We start from the raw sequence: 18,529 nt of genomic DNA, 5'->3' as shown, positions 1-18,529 counted from the left end.
GGTCCGGCCTACGCCGCTCCAGTTCCCTCAGTTTCTCCTCCGCACTGGCAAGCGCATTCAGCACCGACAATCGAGCATTCGAAAACCTACCCAAGCATACACCTCTCACCACCACTTTCATCGCATCCCATTCAGTGGACCTACACGTAGCTGTACCCTCATTCTCATTAAAATACTGATCAATGCCCTGTTGGACTGCATCACTGAACACCGAGTCCTCCAGCGTGTCATGCCGGAGCCGCCATGTTGGAATCGCGGAACGCTCCCGCTGCCATTGGACATGCACCAACAGAGGATTGTGATCCAAGATGGTTCTGGCCAGATACTCCGTGTGAGAGACCAATGGGGCCAGGGACCCGCTACACAGTACCGAGTCAATTCTAACATGTAGAGCATGGAGTGCCGAGAAAAAGGAGTAGTCCCTAGCCTCCCTGTGTTGTTCCCGCCATACATCCAACAGCCCCCACCTTTCCTGCCAATCCTTCCTATGCATGGCCAGCTTACGTACCGGGGAGTCAACAAGGGGAGGGTGAGATCTGTCTAAGGCCACATCCGTGATCGAATTAAAGTCCCCCCCCAGTATCACAGGACCCGCTAGGAAGGAGGCCAAGGATCCGGATAAACCATCGAAAAAGCGGGCCTGATCAACATTTGGAGCATATACACAGCTGAGAACCACATCCGACCATATAACCTCCCCTCCACTGCCACATATCTGCCCTCTGGATCCACCAATTGATTCAGCACCTGAAACGGTATCCCCGCTCTCACCCATATCAGTACCCCTCTAGCAAACGCTGAGTAAGTGGTGCCAAAAACCTGACCCCGCCACCTCTTCTGTAGTGCAGTGCATTCCTGTTTCGTTAAATGAGTCTCCTGCAACATGGCAACCTGAACCCCCCTCCTCACCAAATACGCATGCACTTTGTGGCGTTTGACCATAGTTCGCAGTCCTCGGACATTCCACGTTAGGCATTTCAAGTTAGGTAACGTCCCCATACCAGCATAGAGCGATCCAGTTCAAATGCAGCCAGTCAATACCCACACCATAGCATTTGCCCCCCCCGAAACAAACTATAGAAAAGAAAACTCCCCGAACCCCACTCCCCAGGACAGAGCCCACAAACTCGGTGTCAGCCCCGATCCAAACCTGAAACCAAACACACATCCGACTAACCTGTGGTCGCCACCACAGAAGGCCTTAAGGGCCCTGGGGGGGTGAGTTATCGCCGACCCCGGCAAGCGCAGCCCGCGCCCCGCGCTCTCCATCCCGCCATGCCAACGCGGCACCCTGCCCGGCGACCCAACCAGCTCCAACAGGATGCCACCCTACCAAGAACCGTGTCCAAGTCCCAATGAAGAATCAGCCATGAAAAATCTCATCAGACGTCTGGGGGGTGACCACCGGCCCCTTCGAGCTCTCCGCCTCTGAAAGTTCCTCTCCGGTCCTGCCACCGTCGTCGCCAGAGTCCGTCGCCGCCAGTTCACTCTCCGGCTGCGATCTCGTAATGGCCGCCGTCGCTGCAAGCGCCTCTCTCTTGTCTGCAGCCATTTGGGCCTCACGTTTCTCTCGCTGGCGCCTAGTGCGGGAGTGAATCCTTTGGGACTGCCTGACCTGAAGCGGTTTAGGCCGATCTCGCCGACTTTTGTGATTCCTGTCCGTGCCAGCTCGGTACGATTCCAACCACAGCCATGCTTCATCCGGGGTCTGAAAAAAGTGCGTGGCCCCATCCAGGATTACCCGCAGCTTGGCCGGGAAGAGCAAGGAGTACTGGATGCCCTCCTCCCTCAGTTCCTTTTTCACTGCCAGAAATGATGCCCTATTCTTCTGGACCGCCTGCGTGTAGTCCGGGAAGATCGTGACCCTGCTGTTTTCCACCTCATATGGGCCCGAAGCCCGAGCTCTCTGGATTAGGAGGTCCTGGTCCTTATAGTGAAGGAGCCTCACCACCATCGGTCTGGGGGGGGCGGCCAAGCGCTGCCGGGCGAGCCGGCACCCTGTGAGCTTGCTCCAACGTAAAGAAGGAAGTAAGTCCCTCCGGTGCCACCACAGTCCGGAACCATTCCTCCATGTAGGCCACCGCATCCTCCCCCTCAATTCGTTCCGGCAGGCCTACGACCCGCACGTTGTTCCTTCTGTTGCGGCTTTCGGCATCCTCCGCTCGTCGTTCCAACATGTCCAGCCGGGTCAGGATGTCCGTTATCTTGTGTTCCGCGGTCACCACCGCCGGTTTCAGGTCCAATAAGAGCTGCTCATGGTCCTTTACCTTATCCGCCAACTTAGCATGATCCGCTCGCAGGAGCCCCAGCCCCGTAGCGACCTGCGCAATGTCCTGCTGCAATGCCTCCTTGGTCGAGGTGATAGCATCCAGTATGGCATCCAAGCGCCGATGTAGCCTCTGCTCCTGGTCCATCATCGGCGGGGAGGCCTCGCCAACCTGGGATAGTGCGGCCGCGTCCTCCCGGCCCTGCTCCATGTTGGTCGCTCCCCCCGCAGCCGCCATCTTAGGTGTCTCCGTCGCCTCTACACGGGCAGAGGGCCTCGCCAAGTCCCAACGACCACTGTCCAGTGGGACGTGCGTCTCAACAATGATCGCGACAGAGTGCCTCCACAATGCCCGCAACTCCAAGGTTCAGAAAGACCAGCGCCGTCCACCTCACTGCCGCCAGATCCAGGGGGAGGGGGAGGGGGAGAAGGAGTAGAGACGAGCAGTCGCCCCCAATACCCCGATCCAATGCCGGGCACCAAACTCCCTGCCTTTCAGGACCGCATCTACAGCTCCCATGACTCCGATCTCGCAGAAGCGGGTCACCCCGCCAGTCGATGCCAATTCCGCTCAGTTTCGGTTTCCGAGGCCATCGACCCGCGCCGTTGCCATTTTCTTCACACTCCAGGCAACACCTCGGCCGTCATCTTACGAGGTCTCCACGGGGCCAGCGAACCCCAAAGTGCTTTCCGCCGCTCCCAAGTGGCTCCCCAACTCTTCGTAGGCCAGTCACATCGACCAGGGGTCGCTCCGGGCGCAGATTTCAGGAGAATTAGCAGGACCCTGCGCGGAGCTGCAAGCTCACGCCGCCATCCCGATCGGCGTCCAAGCCACGCCCCCCACCCAGCAGAGGTCTTGTCGGTAGATCCCAGTTAGCAAAGTGTGAGAAGTGCTATCCGTTTTGGGACAGTTACATGAGTGTTGGCCACCCCCCCCTCTTTGAGTAAGTTGGCACCCCGTGTATTCTAGATGGGGCTGCCGTGAATTTAGGACAGTCGCTCTTGCTGGAGTAAGTCAGCTACTCCGTTATTCCAGGTCTACCATGAAGTTTAGGGCCATCACCCTTGTGGTGGAGTAAGTCGACTAACCTCATACGCCAGGTGGGGGCCACTTTGAAGTTCAGGGCTGTTGTCTTGGAGTATCGTGTCAAGAGGATCACTTACAAAGGATAAAGCAAAAGAGACCTGACACAGAGACCACTGCCTGCAGTACCACTTACCAAAATCAAAGGAAGCTGGAGGAGATGTCTGAAACAGCTGTGGGCATTCCTGAAACTGTGGCAACCCCAAAGTGTAATCCAGTGGACACTATTTGACTCAGTGACCCTCCCACATAGGAAGACAGGAACCCGAGAAGACGAGCCCCGTTCCTCCATGAACTCACTGGCTACTCCAGGTCGGTCGGGTAAGACTGATCTACAAAATGAGGCCTTCCTGAGACTTTCATTAACTTAGCACATAGCTCTGCTCAAATTTACTCTTAAGGTCAGACTTTGTCATGTGGTGACTAGCGTGGGCCACATCTAAATGTTGCCTCTATTATCAAAAGGGAAATAATCAGACCCGTTAGAAGGGATAAGTGAGTTCAGAGGACACTGTCCAGGGCAATGCAAGTGCATCGATCTTAAAACGATGGATATTATTTAGCGTGCGTCGATATGCTTTGTGTGCTTCTACTAAATGCTAGTTTTATCACAAAAGCAAGTATTTGACTTGACAATCAGCTTGTTGGGGTTGCTGTTCGTACTTTTAGTCTTGCATCTGCAGTTTGTACCATCCCCTGACCCACAAGAAGCCTTCAACTGTTTGGCCTATGCTACTACTGAGAGTCAAGCGCTGAAGGAGTGATACTTTACCTAGCTGTTTAGGATCTATAGTAGGTCAGGCTCCGGAACTCCAGGAGTAAACGTCACATACCCTAGTGTTGGGCATTGTAACACCAGCCTGCCTTGTGGCCCTCTGAATGGAGTTCTGACAATGTGATTGTCAGGCTGGCATGTTTTGTTTTCCTCCAAATGTGTAGCTTTACTTACACATATGCACACGTAATGGTGCTGAATAGTTTGAATGAGAGTTTGGTCTGATACTTATTTTAATGTAATTGCAGACATTCTGAAGTCCTTGAGATCTACAAGTTCCTCATAGATTGCATTATTATTTTCACTGCTTATGCCACACTGAGTGTGCCTGCCTCTCCTTTTGATTAGGGAGCCACATGTTCACTTTGATACAGGCTGTTCTGTTGCATTAGGGTTCATGGTTGAGTCTATTGGGATCAACCCAACCATGTAGTGCAGAGTTGTCCAGCATAGGTGCCAGAAGGACAGATTTTCAATAAAACTACATAACATAAAGTAACATTCAACGGATATAAATGGAACTCACTCATACCTGCAATGATTGTTCTGAACTTTAGTTTGGGCAGCTGTATTTGACGAGCATCGGACACCCTTGCAGCCATTTGACGACCTCCGCTTCAGTTTCACATTTGTGATAGAGGGCTGTGGTTGTATTGAGATGCTTATTTTGAGTTTTATTTCCATTCTCAATTTCCCACTGTCAAAATCTGAATATTATCTGTTGTTGTACTGTAGCTTGGTAGGCTATCAGTGCCGAAGTCAGTGATTGAAAATTTCTCTTGAAAATTTAAGTTGCAAAAATTATATATTTTGCATGCACATAAACCCTGCAATGTTATTGGTTTCATGTCTCCGTAGGTCTATATTTTTGTTTTGGTCAGTGAGAGATAATCTAAATTTCATTTAAGTGTACTGATCCACCACCATTGCACCTACCTTTTCTTTAGTGTTTGACAGAGCCATTAGCTTCAAGCTTGAGATCGCTACTTTGCCCTTGGGATCTCATTTTCTTGTTTGCACACACTTCATCAGTGAGATTACTTGCACTTCTTCTCTCTCCTCAGATTCTTCAATCGCCGATCCTTGTGATTCATCCTCCTGCTTCTAGAATTTCCTTTTTCTTTGGCATGTCTATCGGATTCCACCCTACACTTGGCAAAGAGATTGCATTTCTACCAATTAACCATATGCGACCTCATTCCAGGAGCAGTTTTCGTGGGGCAATTGGGTGCTGCATTACCTACTTGAGTGTTTCTATTAACAACTTTCCAGTCCTAGAGCTTGTACCTGGTCTTCTTAGCCACAACACTGTTAGCTGTCCACAGGGGCTGTGCTTTGATTTCAACTTCTATATGGGCAACACAAGCTCTTGACAGTTGTAATGAGCTCCCAACACGAGGATGTTTTTAATGGCCTCCCTGCTTCCTGATTATGTGAATCTGCAGTCGCAACTCTTCCTCTGTATTTCTTACTTACTATATTAGCGCTCACTAGCTTCATTAACAAATTTAAAATATGTATGCATGCTTTTCTGCTCCTATGTTACTTGATGAAGTCGAACTGTTCAGGTCACCGCTTGATGAGGAGTGAGGTGCATGCTTAGATTTGGCAGCCCTTCACTGGTATTCAGCAAGGTGTGGAAGAGCTTATTACTTGCATAATGAACCAATAGGAAGATCTTTCCAAGCCTCCTTTTTTTCTCCTTCATTGTGACCAAGAAGGTGGGCATGAACATAAGCCACCCTTTCCTTGTGGCATACTGAATGCTGTGAAACCAGGGCATGGACACCAGGAGTGTATTCAGTCAGGGCACATTGGTATACCTCCTGCAGGTTTGCTGGCATCATCTGCCATTCCGATGTCTATGGTGTGGTAGCGCACACTCCTCTTTGCTCATTGTGGTGCACCTCCTCCAGCTTGGCTGGAACTGAGTAGATGTTTGTCTATGTTGCTCATTAGTAATGTGATACACATTGGTGTTCTGGCCTGAACATTATTGCTCAAGCACAGTAAACTATTTTCCTTATAGTGGCCTCAAACTTGGCATTTCAGTTAATGTGCAGCATGAGTGCCGGAAAATGAAAGACCTGGTTAAAGTGCCCACCTGCGTATTTACTGATTTTTCTTTTTAAACAGACTTTTATTTATCTTTGATCATACCATCGTACATTCCTTAACAGCTGTTGACCTTGTTACAATACTCACATTCATGTGGTCATGTTCAGCAGGAATTACAGGTACAAATCCTAATAACAAAGTTTTCTTCCGTGTTAAAGGCTTATCTGCCCTATCTTCTCCCAACCTGCTGTAGCTACACTATGAAATTATACATTCGATTCTATCCGCTTCGTTCTGTTGTGGTTAGAGCAAACAACTAAGAGTCTCACACCTACATATTTACTGATGGCCATAAAAAACAGCAATCAGCAAATTCCTTGGCATGAACTTAATCTTAAACCAATTTTGATTTTCATACATCAGCAGTAATCAGGCTGTGTGGCCTGCGGTTTAATTTTAACAGTTATATCTATGCACCATCATGTTCTACCGTGCTTAGTAATGTTTGCTAAAATGTGGACTGACCGAAAGCCACTCTCAAGACACATGGGGCCACTTGATAGGTGTCAATGTAGAGTGTTTTTTTCTACCGGAAATGAAAGGCAAAAATATATGTATCAAGTTGCCTCAGCACGATGAGTTATTTATGGTGATTTAGATAATATGTTGTTTTTTCTTTGAATCCTATTGAAAGAACTATTAGCGATATTAAATATAGCATTTTAGTTTTGTTCCACTGTTTTGTGGTACAGCATCCCCATTGCATATTGCACACAGCAAATGTATTGTCTGTATTAATTTAGGGCACAGGTGTTCGATAGAGGATTGAGGCAAAAGGAAACGTTCAAATTTTGTTTAATGACTTAATTTTACTTAGACTCGTTTACCTCTTCGGAACAAGTAACCATACGTATAGTTCCAGTTGAATGTGGCAAAATATCCTTTGTAAGTGGAGTGAAAATGGAAGAAATTCTGGGAAGTGGAACCAACAACTCCATAGTCTTTGCATTATTTTGGTTTATTTATGATGTTCCTACACAATGGGAAAAATTAAAATGTCCTGGGCATGCTGTTCTCCGACACAACTGTCCTTTACCTGGACTTATGTATGTGTTGTGGTCCAGTAAACAAACTACCGAGTAAACTTTGTAAGGAAGGACCTTCCATTGTTCTAATTCAGGCATTATATTAGATTCGGAATATTGTAACACACTGTGCGTGAGCCCACCTAAAACTCCTGCCCAGTAAAAGTACATTTTATGAAATATTGCCAGGAGGCTATGCCTCTGCGGGCAGAAAAACAGGTACATAACCTCAGCATTGATAAGAACTTTATTTTTTTCCAGTCGAGCTGAGGATACAATTTAGAGCATCCTGCACCTTAGACGAGGCCTTCTGGTGTTGTGCACACATGTCTTCAGAAATATTCATGCCTGTATTAAATGGAGGGCTTAAACTGTCAGCAACGATTTTCTAATGGAGATTCAAATGAAAGAAACATGCTGTGAGTACTCTGTGGTCAATGAGCTTAATGCCCAGTGTCAAACAAGCAATAAAAGAGGGTACAGTCTATCTGAAGTCTAGAACATTCCTGGATCCGACAGTTGTTTGAAGGCTGACATTTAGTGAAGTGATATGATGTTTTAGTTAAGTACAATACAAGCCGAAAAGTGTAGACTAAATGTATCAGTCTTATCCAGTAAAGGTTCCTTGATTTGCGGAAATTTCACTGTGTGGCAAACACAGACTCGCTCTCGATATTGGTGTTTGCCCTGTAGTGATGGCCTAATCAATTTTTTTAAACTAGGAGTTGCCCCCCCTTACTCATTCTTCCCTTCCCAATCTCCTGACAGGCATTTCCCCACCTACAACTTCAGCCCTGTTTAATAAGATGCTATAGTTCAGGTGATGAAATGTCTGTCAATAGGGACAATTTGAAGACATTTTACTGTGTGGCAAACACTGCAGGCCTCGAGATATTTACTCTCAATGGCGAGTCAGATTTTGTAAAGACCAGGGCTTTTTGGGGCGTACCTACCCCTTCTAATGAGATGATAAAGAACAGGTGTTTTGTTATCCCAGAAAGTGAATGAGCAGTAAAGATGGGTTTAAATCTTGTTTTTATCTTGTCACATTTTCATTGCGTTGATTGACAGAGTTCAACTGTCAGCATATATCTTACAATTTGCAGTCAGAGAAAGAAAAGTAAAGACAACCTCCAGGATAAAATAAGCAGCAAAGTTAAAGGATTTTGTAACGCGAACTGTCTGACAGTTGTGCTGTGAAAAGAGTGTGAAACGAAAAGCTGTAGGATTTCAGTTTTTTTCTAACATACAACATTTAATAGCTTAAAAATGAACCTTACAAACACTTCAAAATGTATTGTAGTGGTTATGAAAGCACTTTTTTGTAATTTTGTGTGATGAAAAGAAGTTTTTAATGTAATGGACTTTGCTTAGTGATGTGCAAATGGTAACATTTCTTGCTAAAACCCTATTTTCACAGATAATGTTTGTATGCTGTATAGTTTTATCAGAGGAACTGCATGTTAGTGGGAAAGTTTGTGGTTGTTTAAATTGAAAATGTGCTGTTTGTAAATGCCAGTGTGCTACCAAACCATGCTTTACTAATACATTTAGGAGTTAAGTACCACTCTAGCAGAGGTATTTAACACCCTGGTTCCAAATAGGAAACCCAGGAGTACCAACGTTACTTGGTATACTGGTGCCTGTAGAAAGGCGAAGGCAGATTTATTGCTGACCGTTAAGCAAAACATTAATAGGACACTAATAAAAACGAGGAGACTGGAATATAAGCGACTTATTCACCACGCTAAGATGGAATGGGACAATGACAACTGGGCCGCCCTAGTGTCAGCTCTTAAAATAAGTGATGCACAGAAATTCTGGCAAATTGTGAACACGGGTCGGGGGTGTCCAGGTCGGCTGTTGAACCAAACATTGCTGCAAGCATGTGGGAGGACCACTTTCGCACCCTCTATGGTGGGATCAATGTCGAAAGTACTGAGGTCCAAGGAGGCTTGTTTTCACATTTTAAAGTTCATACTGATGGAGACCTCGTCACTGTGGAAGAGATCGGTGCAGTAATAACCAAGTTACCAGCAGGAAAGGCGCCTGGGCTGGATAAACTCCCAGGCGACTTATTCAAGCACGAGCCTATGGTCTGGGCTGCTTATTTAACGGTCATATTCAATGCAGTACAGAAGGGAATGGCGGTCCCTAGTACTTGGCTGGGAGCAGAGATTGTTCCTATCTTCAAGAAGGGCTCTCCTCCCTGCCAACTACAGGCCTATCAGCCTCATTGATGTGCATTAAAAGATCTTTGCGAGGCTGATACTAGACCGCCTCCTCGACTGGATGGAGGAACACTCAATCCTGAGTCCTTATTAGGCTGGGTTCAGGAAGAATGTATCCACTACGGATCAAATATTCCACCTGACCCTCCTATTTTGGAAAATTGTTAATATTGAGGGTGGTACCCACTATAGTGTTTTTGTGGACCTCCGTGCGGCCTTTGATCTGGTCCCGCGAGGCAAGCTTTGGTCTGTGCTTTTAGAGCTGGGGATTCCCCTTCAACTATTGAACCTAATAATACGGCTCCACAATGAGAACTTCGCACAGGTCAGGTGCGGGAAAAATGGTGCGTTGTCGGCCAGGTTCCCCGTTGACAAGGGGGTGAGACAGGGTTGTGTGCTTGCACCGACCCTGTTTTGCCTCTATGTGAACGGGGTAATCGCACACCGGAATGCGGTACCGAACAGCGATGCCCCTAAGCTTGCTGGTTGCCGGGTGCCTGCAATTATGTATGCAGACGATACTCTGTTATTGTCTAAATCCCCGATGGGCATTCAACGTGTCTTGGCCGGGTTTGTGTCGCTTTGCCATGGATGCGGTTTAGAGATAAATGCTTTAAAAACCAAGTTCATGATTTTTAATTCCCCAGTGACCACACGCTCAACTCCGAGAATAGGTGCAGCAAGGTTGGAAAGGGTGCAGACCTTTGAATATTTGGGCGTAACCCTAAATGAAACTATGACTTAGATCCCCCACCAAATTAAGTCCCAACTCAAACTGGCGCAGCGAGCGGGGGCAATTTTCAATTTTTCGAATAAATCCTCTGTCAAACCGATAGGCCCTCCTCTAGAGATCAATAAACTACAGGCAAGAGGGGCAGTAATCCATGGCGGTGAACTTTGGGGCCATCAGTGTAGACCCGAGATTGTGGCCACTGAAAACAAATTCTTAAGGCGTCTCTTGGCATTGCAGCCTAGTACTCCCCTGGTACCAGTCAGGCTCGATTTAGGGCTCAATCCAATAGACGAGGAATTGGGTCTGAAATCACTAATGTTTTGGCGGAGGCTCTGGGTTACTCCAGAGTTGATGAATTAGAGGTTGGAACTAATGGAAATCCTAAGACTCCCTACCACGGGGAAACTCCCATGGTTCAAGTATCTGAGAGAGGAGTTTGGTAGGCTAGGTCTGCCTCTACTGTGGTCTGATCCAGTGACAGCTTATATCCAAATCCCACGTAAACAATTGGCAAAGCTGTACCATGAAAATAAACTATCGGCCCTCACACAGAAAGCACGAATTGGCACTTTCTCAGCTCAATTTTTACATATTAAAGATGTGTATTGTTTTGAAGGGGTTTTAAATGACATTCATCCTGTTTTAACTAGAAAATTGTATCTATAGTGGAGGTACGGCACCCTGCCAATTAGAGCTTTTACGAGCAAGTGGTGTTCGTCTTCTCCCAAAAATTGTCCCGGCTGTAATTCCGATCAAGAAAATGATCTGCATATTTTGTTTTTTTGTCCAGCGTATAAGAAGTATAGAAGATATTGGATTATTCCCTTATGTAAAAATCTGGGTCTTATACATTGTATGCAAACATACAGAATTTTTAAAACAGATGTTTCCACTGTGATTGCTTTTTGGGGTAGCAAAATATCTGGCAGCTATGTGGAATAAGAGAAGGCTCCTAACTTATACCATTTGAATACAGATCTATTTATTTCAAAAATTGTTGCAATAATGTATGCATGAATGAATTTATACCTCAGATAGGCATTGGATGAAATCATCGGTTCTTTTTTACATTGATTATGGATTGTGTGTGATTATAACGCCCTTTGGCTGCTTATATTTTATTGTTTTTATTACCTGGACAATTTGCGTAATATGTTTTAAACTTTTAGAATGTTAATATTTGTGAACTCTTTTATGACAAACTGTCGAAATAAAGATACAATGATGAATACATTTATTAAAAATGAGTTTTTAAATATGAACTCAGAAACATTCTTACCCCCACCCTGATGGCAATGACATTTATTAGTGAACTATGGGGCAGGTCAAGGGTTATGTGTACCCATGTGTGGGTAATTTTTTATTATACATGGAGCAAATGTTTAGTCTATGAATTCAAACAAAATATTTTTTTGTACAGAAGAAATTGTGAACTTGCATATTTGAAGATGCTCTCATATTTGATAATGAAGAAAAATGTGACTGTTAAATAAAATATTTGCCACGAACACACAATTTGAGACCAGATTACAGGTCAAGTACATTACATATAGGTCGAGTAGACTACTGAAGCCACTAGACTTGATGCCATAGTAGCATTGCACAGCATGACTGACAACCCAGACAACCAAAGTCATATAGTGGATAACTGGACATGTTGAGATCTATGTGGTATGTGTGTTACTTGCTTGTCTACAACACCAACAAATACATTTGGACATTTCTGTGTAGTGGAACGCAAGTGCTATAATTACCAGACTAGACCTACCTGATTTATTGGATTTATTTGGTGGATTAGTACTGACAAATGGGATCTTGGTGATCTCACAATGTACCAGTAGCTGTTTGGATCATAATTTAGTAGGGTTCTGTCAGGTAGAGCTACTTGATATGGAATGGGTTCGAGTCAGCTATTATAATGTTATAATGACACATAAAAAGTTCAATACAATTGAGTCTTCCCTAAGCCCATTGCTAAAACAGACATATTTAGGGTTAAGTTAAGGTGACTTGAAACAAAGCTTTGGATTTTAATGCTTAGGATCCTGATCACCATTATTAACAGTACCACTTTGCTGCTTCGCTATTTATGCACCTTCCTGACGTGCCTTGCACCATAATTCATTTTCTGGCTGTGACTTGACAGTCTCTGTTTTGGACAACACCTGCTGAACTTGTGGATAGCAAACACGAGGAAATGATGTACGGAGCGCTGCAAATTTTCAGACACTCACTCATCATTGTTTATTTATTTTATAGTTTTATAGAGCGCGAACCAGACCCGTGAGGGTATCAGAGCAATTTACAGGTATGAGGGGGAGGAATACAAATCGTGAGGTTGGGAGGGATCACATTAGGAGAGACAAAGGATACATTGTAAGGGAGAAGCATGCCGTCTTAAGTCCAAGCTACATGTGGGATAAAATTAAAGCACATTATACAGGAGGTGCACGCCGTTAAAGGTCCAAGCTACATGTGGGCTAAAAAATTAAAGCAGATAGAAGTTAAAGCAGGTAGGTATAATATACACGCAGTCTCAGCTCATGGGGGGATGCCCCGGAGTGCAGAAAAATGTGTCATCCGTGGAGGTCGTGCATAATGCTGAGGAGGAGTGTGAAAAGTATTCGTTAGATGAGATATTTTCCCATTAAGAACGTTTTGGTCTCCTTCTTACAGTGTGCCAAGGACGAAAGTCTTCTGATGGAGGGAGGAAGAGAGTTCCAGATTCTTGGTACGGCCTCAGAGAAGGCCCAATTGTAGGTTTTTTTCTTCCGGAAGCGTGCTGGTTGCAGCAGCAGGTCTTTGGCAGATCTGGAGTTTCTGGCTCTTCCGGATATCAGGAGTTTATGTGCGAGAAATGTAGTGGAATTTGAGTATAGAGCTTTGAGAGTAATGCAAGCTAGTTTAAACTGTATTCTGGCCTCTAGGGGAAGCCAGTTCAGAGCTTTGAGGTAGAAAGAGATGTGGTCAAATTTTCTTGAGCCCGTTAGGAGTCTGGCGGCGGTGTTGAAGCAGGCTTTCAATGGGGCCAGAGAGTTCTTGGGTAGCCCTGCAAGAGTAGAGCATCCATATTCAAGTCTGGAAATGACTAGGGTCTGGGTTGCCGTTTTAAAGTCAGAGGCATCGAGGAAGGGTTTTAGGTTTCTTAGGTAGCTCAGGTGGAATCTAACCGTTTTGGCCATAGAGTTTATATGGCCTTGCATATTCAGGCTGCCGTCAAGGGTTATACCAAGGGATTTTGCCGAGTCAACAATGGTAGGAGGGCAGTTTAGTGCTGTGATGGTCTTGAGCCATTCCTGGAAGTCTGGATTGGGTTTGGGAGGGGAGATCAGAAGAAATTCGGTTTTATTTGAGGTGAGTTTCAGCTGGTTGGCAGTGAGCCAACGGACTGTCAGTTTCAGGGCCTCGTTAAGAAAGAAAATGTCCTCAGGGGAAGAGATTTTTATCTAGACCTGAGTAACATCGGCGTACATAAGGTAGGAGATGTTGGCGTCACAAAGTACCTCGGTGAGAGGTTCAAGGTAAATGTTGAAGAGGGTGGGGAGAGGGTTTATCCTTGGGGGACTCTACCAGAAACCAGAGAGGGGGTGGATAGATCACCGTTGATGAGGACTCTGTGAGCGGTTTTGGAGGAAGGATCTAAATCATTCAATGGCGGTGCCCTTCAATCCCATCCTGAGTTTGAGGCGTTCTAGGAGAATTTCGTGGTTCACCGTATCAAAGGCAGAGGAGAGGTCTAGAAGTATTAGGAGACAGGTTTTGCCTAGGTCTAGGGCTTGGAGGGCGTCATCCACAATGAGGAGGAGGATGGTTTCCGTGCTGTGCCCAGGTCAGAAGCCAGATTGGAAGTCATCTAGCAGGTGAAAGTTGTTGATATGTAGGCTTAGCTGCTGTTGCACACATTTTTCCAGAACGTTGGCAAGGAGTGGGATGTTGTATATGGGTCTGTTGTTCTCAGTAGAGGCAGGGTCCAGCGTGTTTTTTTTTAGGATGGGGACTACTTGGCCAGTCTTAAGCGAATCAGGAATTGAGCCCTGTAGGAGGGATGCGTTGATTATTGCGGTCCAGGAAGGGATGATAGCCTGAGAGGCGGGCAGCTAGGCAGTTAGAGGGGAGAGAAATGTTAAAGTGATTGTTGGGTTTTAAGGAGGCAAGAATTCTCGAGATAGCCTGGTCGTCATTAGGTTTTAAAGTTGGACCAGTGCACTAGGTTTTTGGGTGAGGTTAGGGAGGACAACGCGGAGGGAAAAGGTGGAGCTAGTTGATTTTGATTTTGGTGGAGGGTTGCGGATTTAAGTTCATTTCCTAGGGCAGAGATTTGTCACAGAAGAAAGAGGAGAATTCCAAGCTTGATATTAGGGGTTTAGGTGTTTCTTTGGCGGTTTTTGCTAGTTTGTTGGATTGGTGTTTAACCAAGTTGAACAGATTGCGAGGTTGATTTTTGGCGTTCTCCTGCTCGGTTCTGAAAAATTCTTTTTTAGAGCTAAGGATTTTCTTATTCTAGGCATTTCTGGCCTGCTGAAGAAGTTTTAGATGTGCTGCAGATGGGTGTTGTTTCCAGATTCTTTCCGTCTGTCGAAGGGATCTCCTCTCCTTGTTGAGGGATCCGCTGAACCAGGGATTTCTGTCCTTGATCTGGGTTCTTTTTAGTTTTAGAGGTGCCAGGTCATCGAGAATGTCGGATATGGTGGCGGAGTAATGGTCCGCTAGGTTGGTGACCGATGTGCACTGTGTGGGAGAAGGGGCAGGTCAGACTCACAACGCGCTGCCAGTTTCTTGTGGTCGAGGTTCTTGGTGTCCCTAAGCCATCGTTTGGGAATCACAGGTTGAGGTGTCCATGATTTGTGGGTGCTGGGCAGTAGGAAGGTGATGGCGTGGTGGTCAGACCAATCACATGGATCAATGGAGATAAGTTTGACCGCTGATTCCTTGGCAATGATCCAGTCTAGGGAGGCACCTTTCGAATGAGTCTCTGATGGCGTTGACTTGAGGGTCCTTAGGATCGTTCCAATGCAAGTTGAAATCGCCAAGGAAAATGTCGTTAGAGTTTGGGGACACCTTGGCTGTGATGATTTCAATGAGGTGGTCCGTAAAGGTGTCGTTCTTGCCAGGAGGGTGGTAAAAAATGTGAAGTTTGCACAGCTGTGAGGTATTGTTGGAAATGGCGAGTGCGAGGTATTTGCAGGAGTCCGTGGGGTTTACCGGCAGTTCCGTAACAAGGCGGCTGGAGCGGTAGATACAAGCAATGCCACCACTTTTTTTCTTTGAGGGCTGGTCCATCCTTACGATGTTATAGTCCGGGGGGGGGGGGGCTAAGAGGTCAAGGTAGGGCAATGAGGAATCCTTGAGCCACGATTCAGTCAAGATCGCTATGTCCGATTTATGACTCCGGATGAGGTCGACGATATCAGATGCATGCTTTACAGCTGACCGGCAGTTTATAAGGAGGCAGGCTAGGGAGGGGTAGAAGTGGGTGTTGAAGGTAGAAGCGGAGGTGGGAACTTTATCTAGGTTGCCATTGACCACCCCTCTGATGCAGAAGGTTGCAAATCAGTTAGTGTTGGTTTCAACCGTGCAGATAGTGTTCTCTCCTGAGGTCTAAGGAGCAAGGGGTTCTCAGGGCAGAGTCGTATCTACTGAGGCGGTCAGCCACTTCTTCCTCCTTGAGTTCTGAGGGATTAGACGTGCCAGGGGTAGGTTTGTAGGAGTGGAGGAGATGAAGAATTTCCTCCTCCAAGAGGTGGCAGGGATCGGCACCTCAGTTCAGACCCAGCTGTGTGCAAATAAGTCTTGACCATGTAGCTCATGGAAGCAGTCAAGTCCAAACTGCCAAGCCAGGTCTTCCCTGAACTGGAAACAAGCATCCTGGGACCGGTTTCAGGGTAACACCCCTCATCAGCCAGGCTAGCTTGAATCCAGTGACAAAGGGAGCAAGACACCAACGTCTGGGCATACCCTGCCAACTTATGGCAAACAAAGCAAACACAAGGAGATGATGGCTGGAGCACTGAAGCTTTTCAGACACTCACCCCCAGTCACAGATCTGGGTTGAATCCATCATTGTTTGATAGCATGCCTACAGCGTATTGGAGATATTCCTTTTTGGAGGCGCTGCGTTATGAAGGTATACCCTTTTAGAGGCATCTTAGTGCTCAGGGGAACAAGGTTCCCATGCTCTTGTCTCTCCAAGGCTCTGGCCCTCTACCATCCCGCGCAGCTGCTCCATCCGGCCTCCTCTGTGTCTCTGTAGAAACATATGCAAGGACTGTTCTTGTGCACTGTGGAGAAACACAGGAATAGCTGGTCAGGATGCATGTGCCCACTGTTATAGCAAGATGCCACTCATTGTCTTCCATCGAGGTCTGAATATTAAAATTCTCAAACACTAAAGAGCGCCAAAAGTAAAGGACCTCCCTGTCGAAATCAACCATTAAACTCAAGCTGCTTCGAACTATTCATTTGGGCATTGTTTGATCCATTTGCACTGTTAATTGATACTGGCTTTACTTTTTAGGCCATAACCCACACGGCTGTTTGCAGAGGAGACGTTGTGTAATCGGTGGGGTCGACTAATCAGAGTTGTACCGCACTGAGGACCACTAATACTGATGGGCTATAAAGCTTATCATTGCTAAAGTGACCCTTAATATGATACTTGTTTTTCTCTCTACATGTGAAGGATTGGAATTTTAGTGTTGGGCCATATCGGGGCCTAGTACAGCTGTGCGCTTCAATGGACTCTACTAAGTGGCAAAAGGCCAGCGCCAGCAGTGTGAATTTTATGAATTGTTCTATTGTGTAGGTCACAGTATCCTTATTTGGAGCCAGGTTCTACTCATAATCGGATGCGCTGCAGTGACGGATTGCATATATATTACTGTTCTACAATTTTCCCAATCGTGCCTTGAAAAAGTCAGTGTATTGGACGAAACACGTGTCGGTTAATCATGTGCTGGAAATTTAAAATGTTTGGACTTTAATAAAGTATATACGAAAACTCTCTCTGATGATCTGATTGGATTAATTTTGAATGGACTGGTGTTTTCCTTATTGTCTTCGTGGCGCACGAGATCTAAGACTACATCATGGGATTACTTTGACCCATGACCAATACTATGTTTGGTCAACTTAACAAGCTAGGTTGAATGGTTGTGCTGCAATAGCTTCGTTCTTTTGTGTTTTTGATACTGGAGTTAGCATTGAAAGGAAAATGCTACTATTTTCTGAAGTGCATTACTGTGATTAGTAAAGTGATAATAATACACACATACATTCACTGTTGTAATATTTTATCTTGAAGAGGGTTCTTAACATGACGAGGAAGTGCCGCACAAATACATGAGTACACCACTTTCTTCCATTTGCACCTGTGTTGCACTTTCATTTGATAGTGCACTTTTACCCCACAGTTAAACAGGGTAGGGTGAGGCAGGAGCTTTGAAAACGAATAGTGTCCACATTTTGCATTGTCCTGAGATACTATCTGTGCTAGTCTGATTTTAGGTTTTGAGGAACTTGTTTTTATCATATGTAACTAATTGAACCAATATTGACGAAGTGTCTCCTGAAAACCCCTAATGCTGTACAAATCCACACAATAATATTGTTTGAGGTAAAAGGCAGTTAATTTGACGTGAAGCAGATAGACCAAGTTGAGATTGTAATGATGTAAAGTACAAATCCTGATGATTCGGTCTCCTGAGGACAAGCGGTGTTGGAGCAAAGGTCTCTTATGGGCTCATCTTCGCCTGTAACTGTTGGTGGACTCTGTTGCAAGGCGTACCATACTATGCTGCAATCATCATTGTTGATTGAGCCTTAATAAAGCTATATAAATCTTTTTTTAAACATGATTCGATTTTTAAATATTCTCTTCTCTTCTACAGAAAATGCACGATGGGTGTCACCAATCTGGAAAAAATAATTGCCTTACAGAAAAATACCATCAACATCCGAAATATCTGTATATTAGCACATGTGGACCACGGTAAGAACTTTCTGCAAAGGACAATTAGGATGAGTGTCGTAGTGATCATCTTCTATTTTAAATGCTTTGCTGTTTATTTGACAGGGCTACTGGAATAATGTGGCGGTGAAGATCAAATTTGTGGCGGGTTTGACAAAATAGTGCAACAAGAAAAGGCAAATTTGTGGCGGGTTTGACAAAATAGTGCAACAAGAAAAGGCAAATTATGTGGCATAATGCGACACGTTTTGTAATAGTGTTGCTTCCTTATTTGTCATTTTTTAGGTCTCGACTCTAGACGGCACACATGTGCTGTCTTAAAAAGAGACCT

The 18,529-nt window shown here is 45.5% G+C and overlaps 1 protein-coding gene across 4 annotated transcripts in view; it reads left to right on the top strand.

The window, feature by feature from the left end:
- The window catches only part of EFL1 (elongation factor like GTPase 1), a 1,188,367-nt gene that overhangs the window by 14,953 nt on the left and 1,154,885 nt on the right, over nt 1-18,529 (top strand). For all 4 annotated transcript variants that reach the window (XM_086958226.1, XM_086958223.1, XM_086958224.1 and 1 more), the window contains exon 2: nt 18,119-18,219. In XM_086958226.1, the coding sequence (XP_086814352.1) occupies nt 18,129-18,219 (91 nt within the window). In that variant the 5' untranslated portion in view covers nt 18,119-18,128. The remainder of the gene's footprint in view (nt 1-18,118; nt 18,220-18,529) is intronic.

The sequence above is a fragment of the Lissotriton vulgaris genome, chromosome 2_1, assembly GCF_964263255.1.
Source record: "Lissotriton vulgaris chromosome 2_1, aLisVul1.2, whole genome shotgun sequence".
Taxonomy (NCBI): Eukaryota; Metazoa; Chordata; class Amphibia; order Caudata; family Salamandridae; genus Lissotriton; species Lissotriton vulgaris.
The sequence above is the reverse complement of the archived record's forward strand: the minus strand, read 5'-3'. Positions and strand labels throughout refer to the sequence as shown.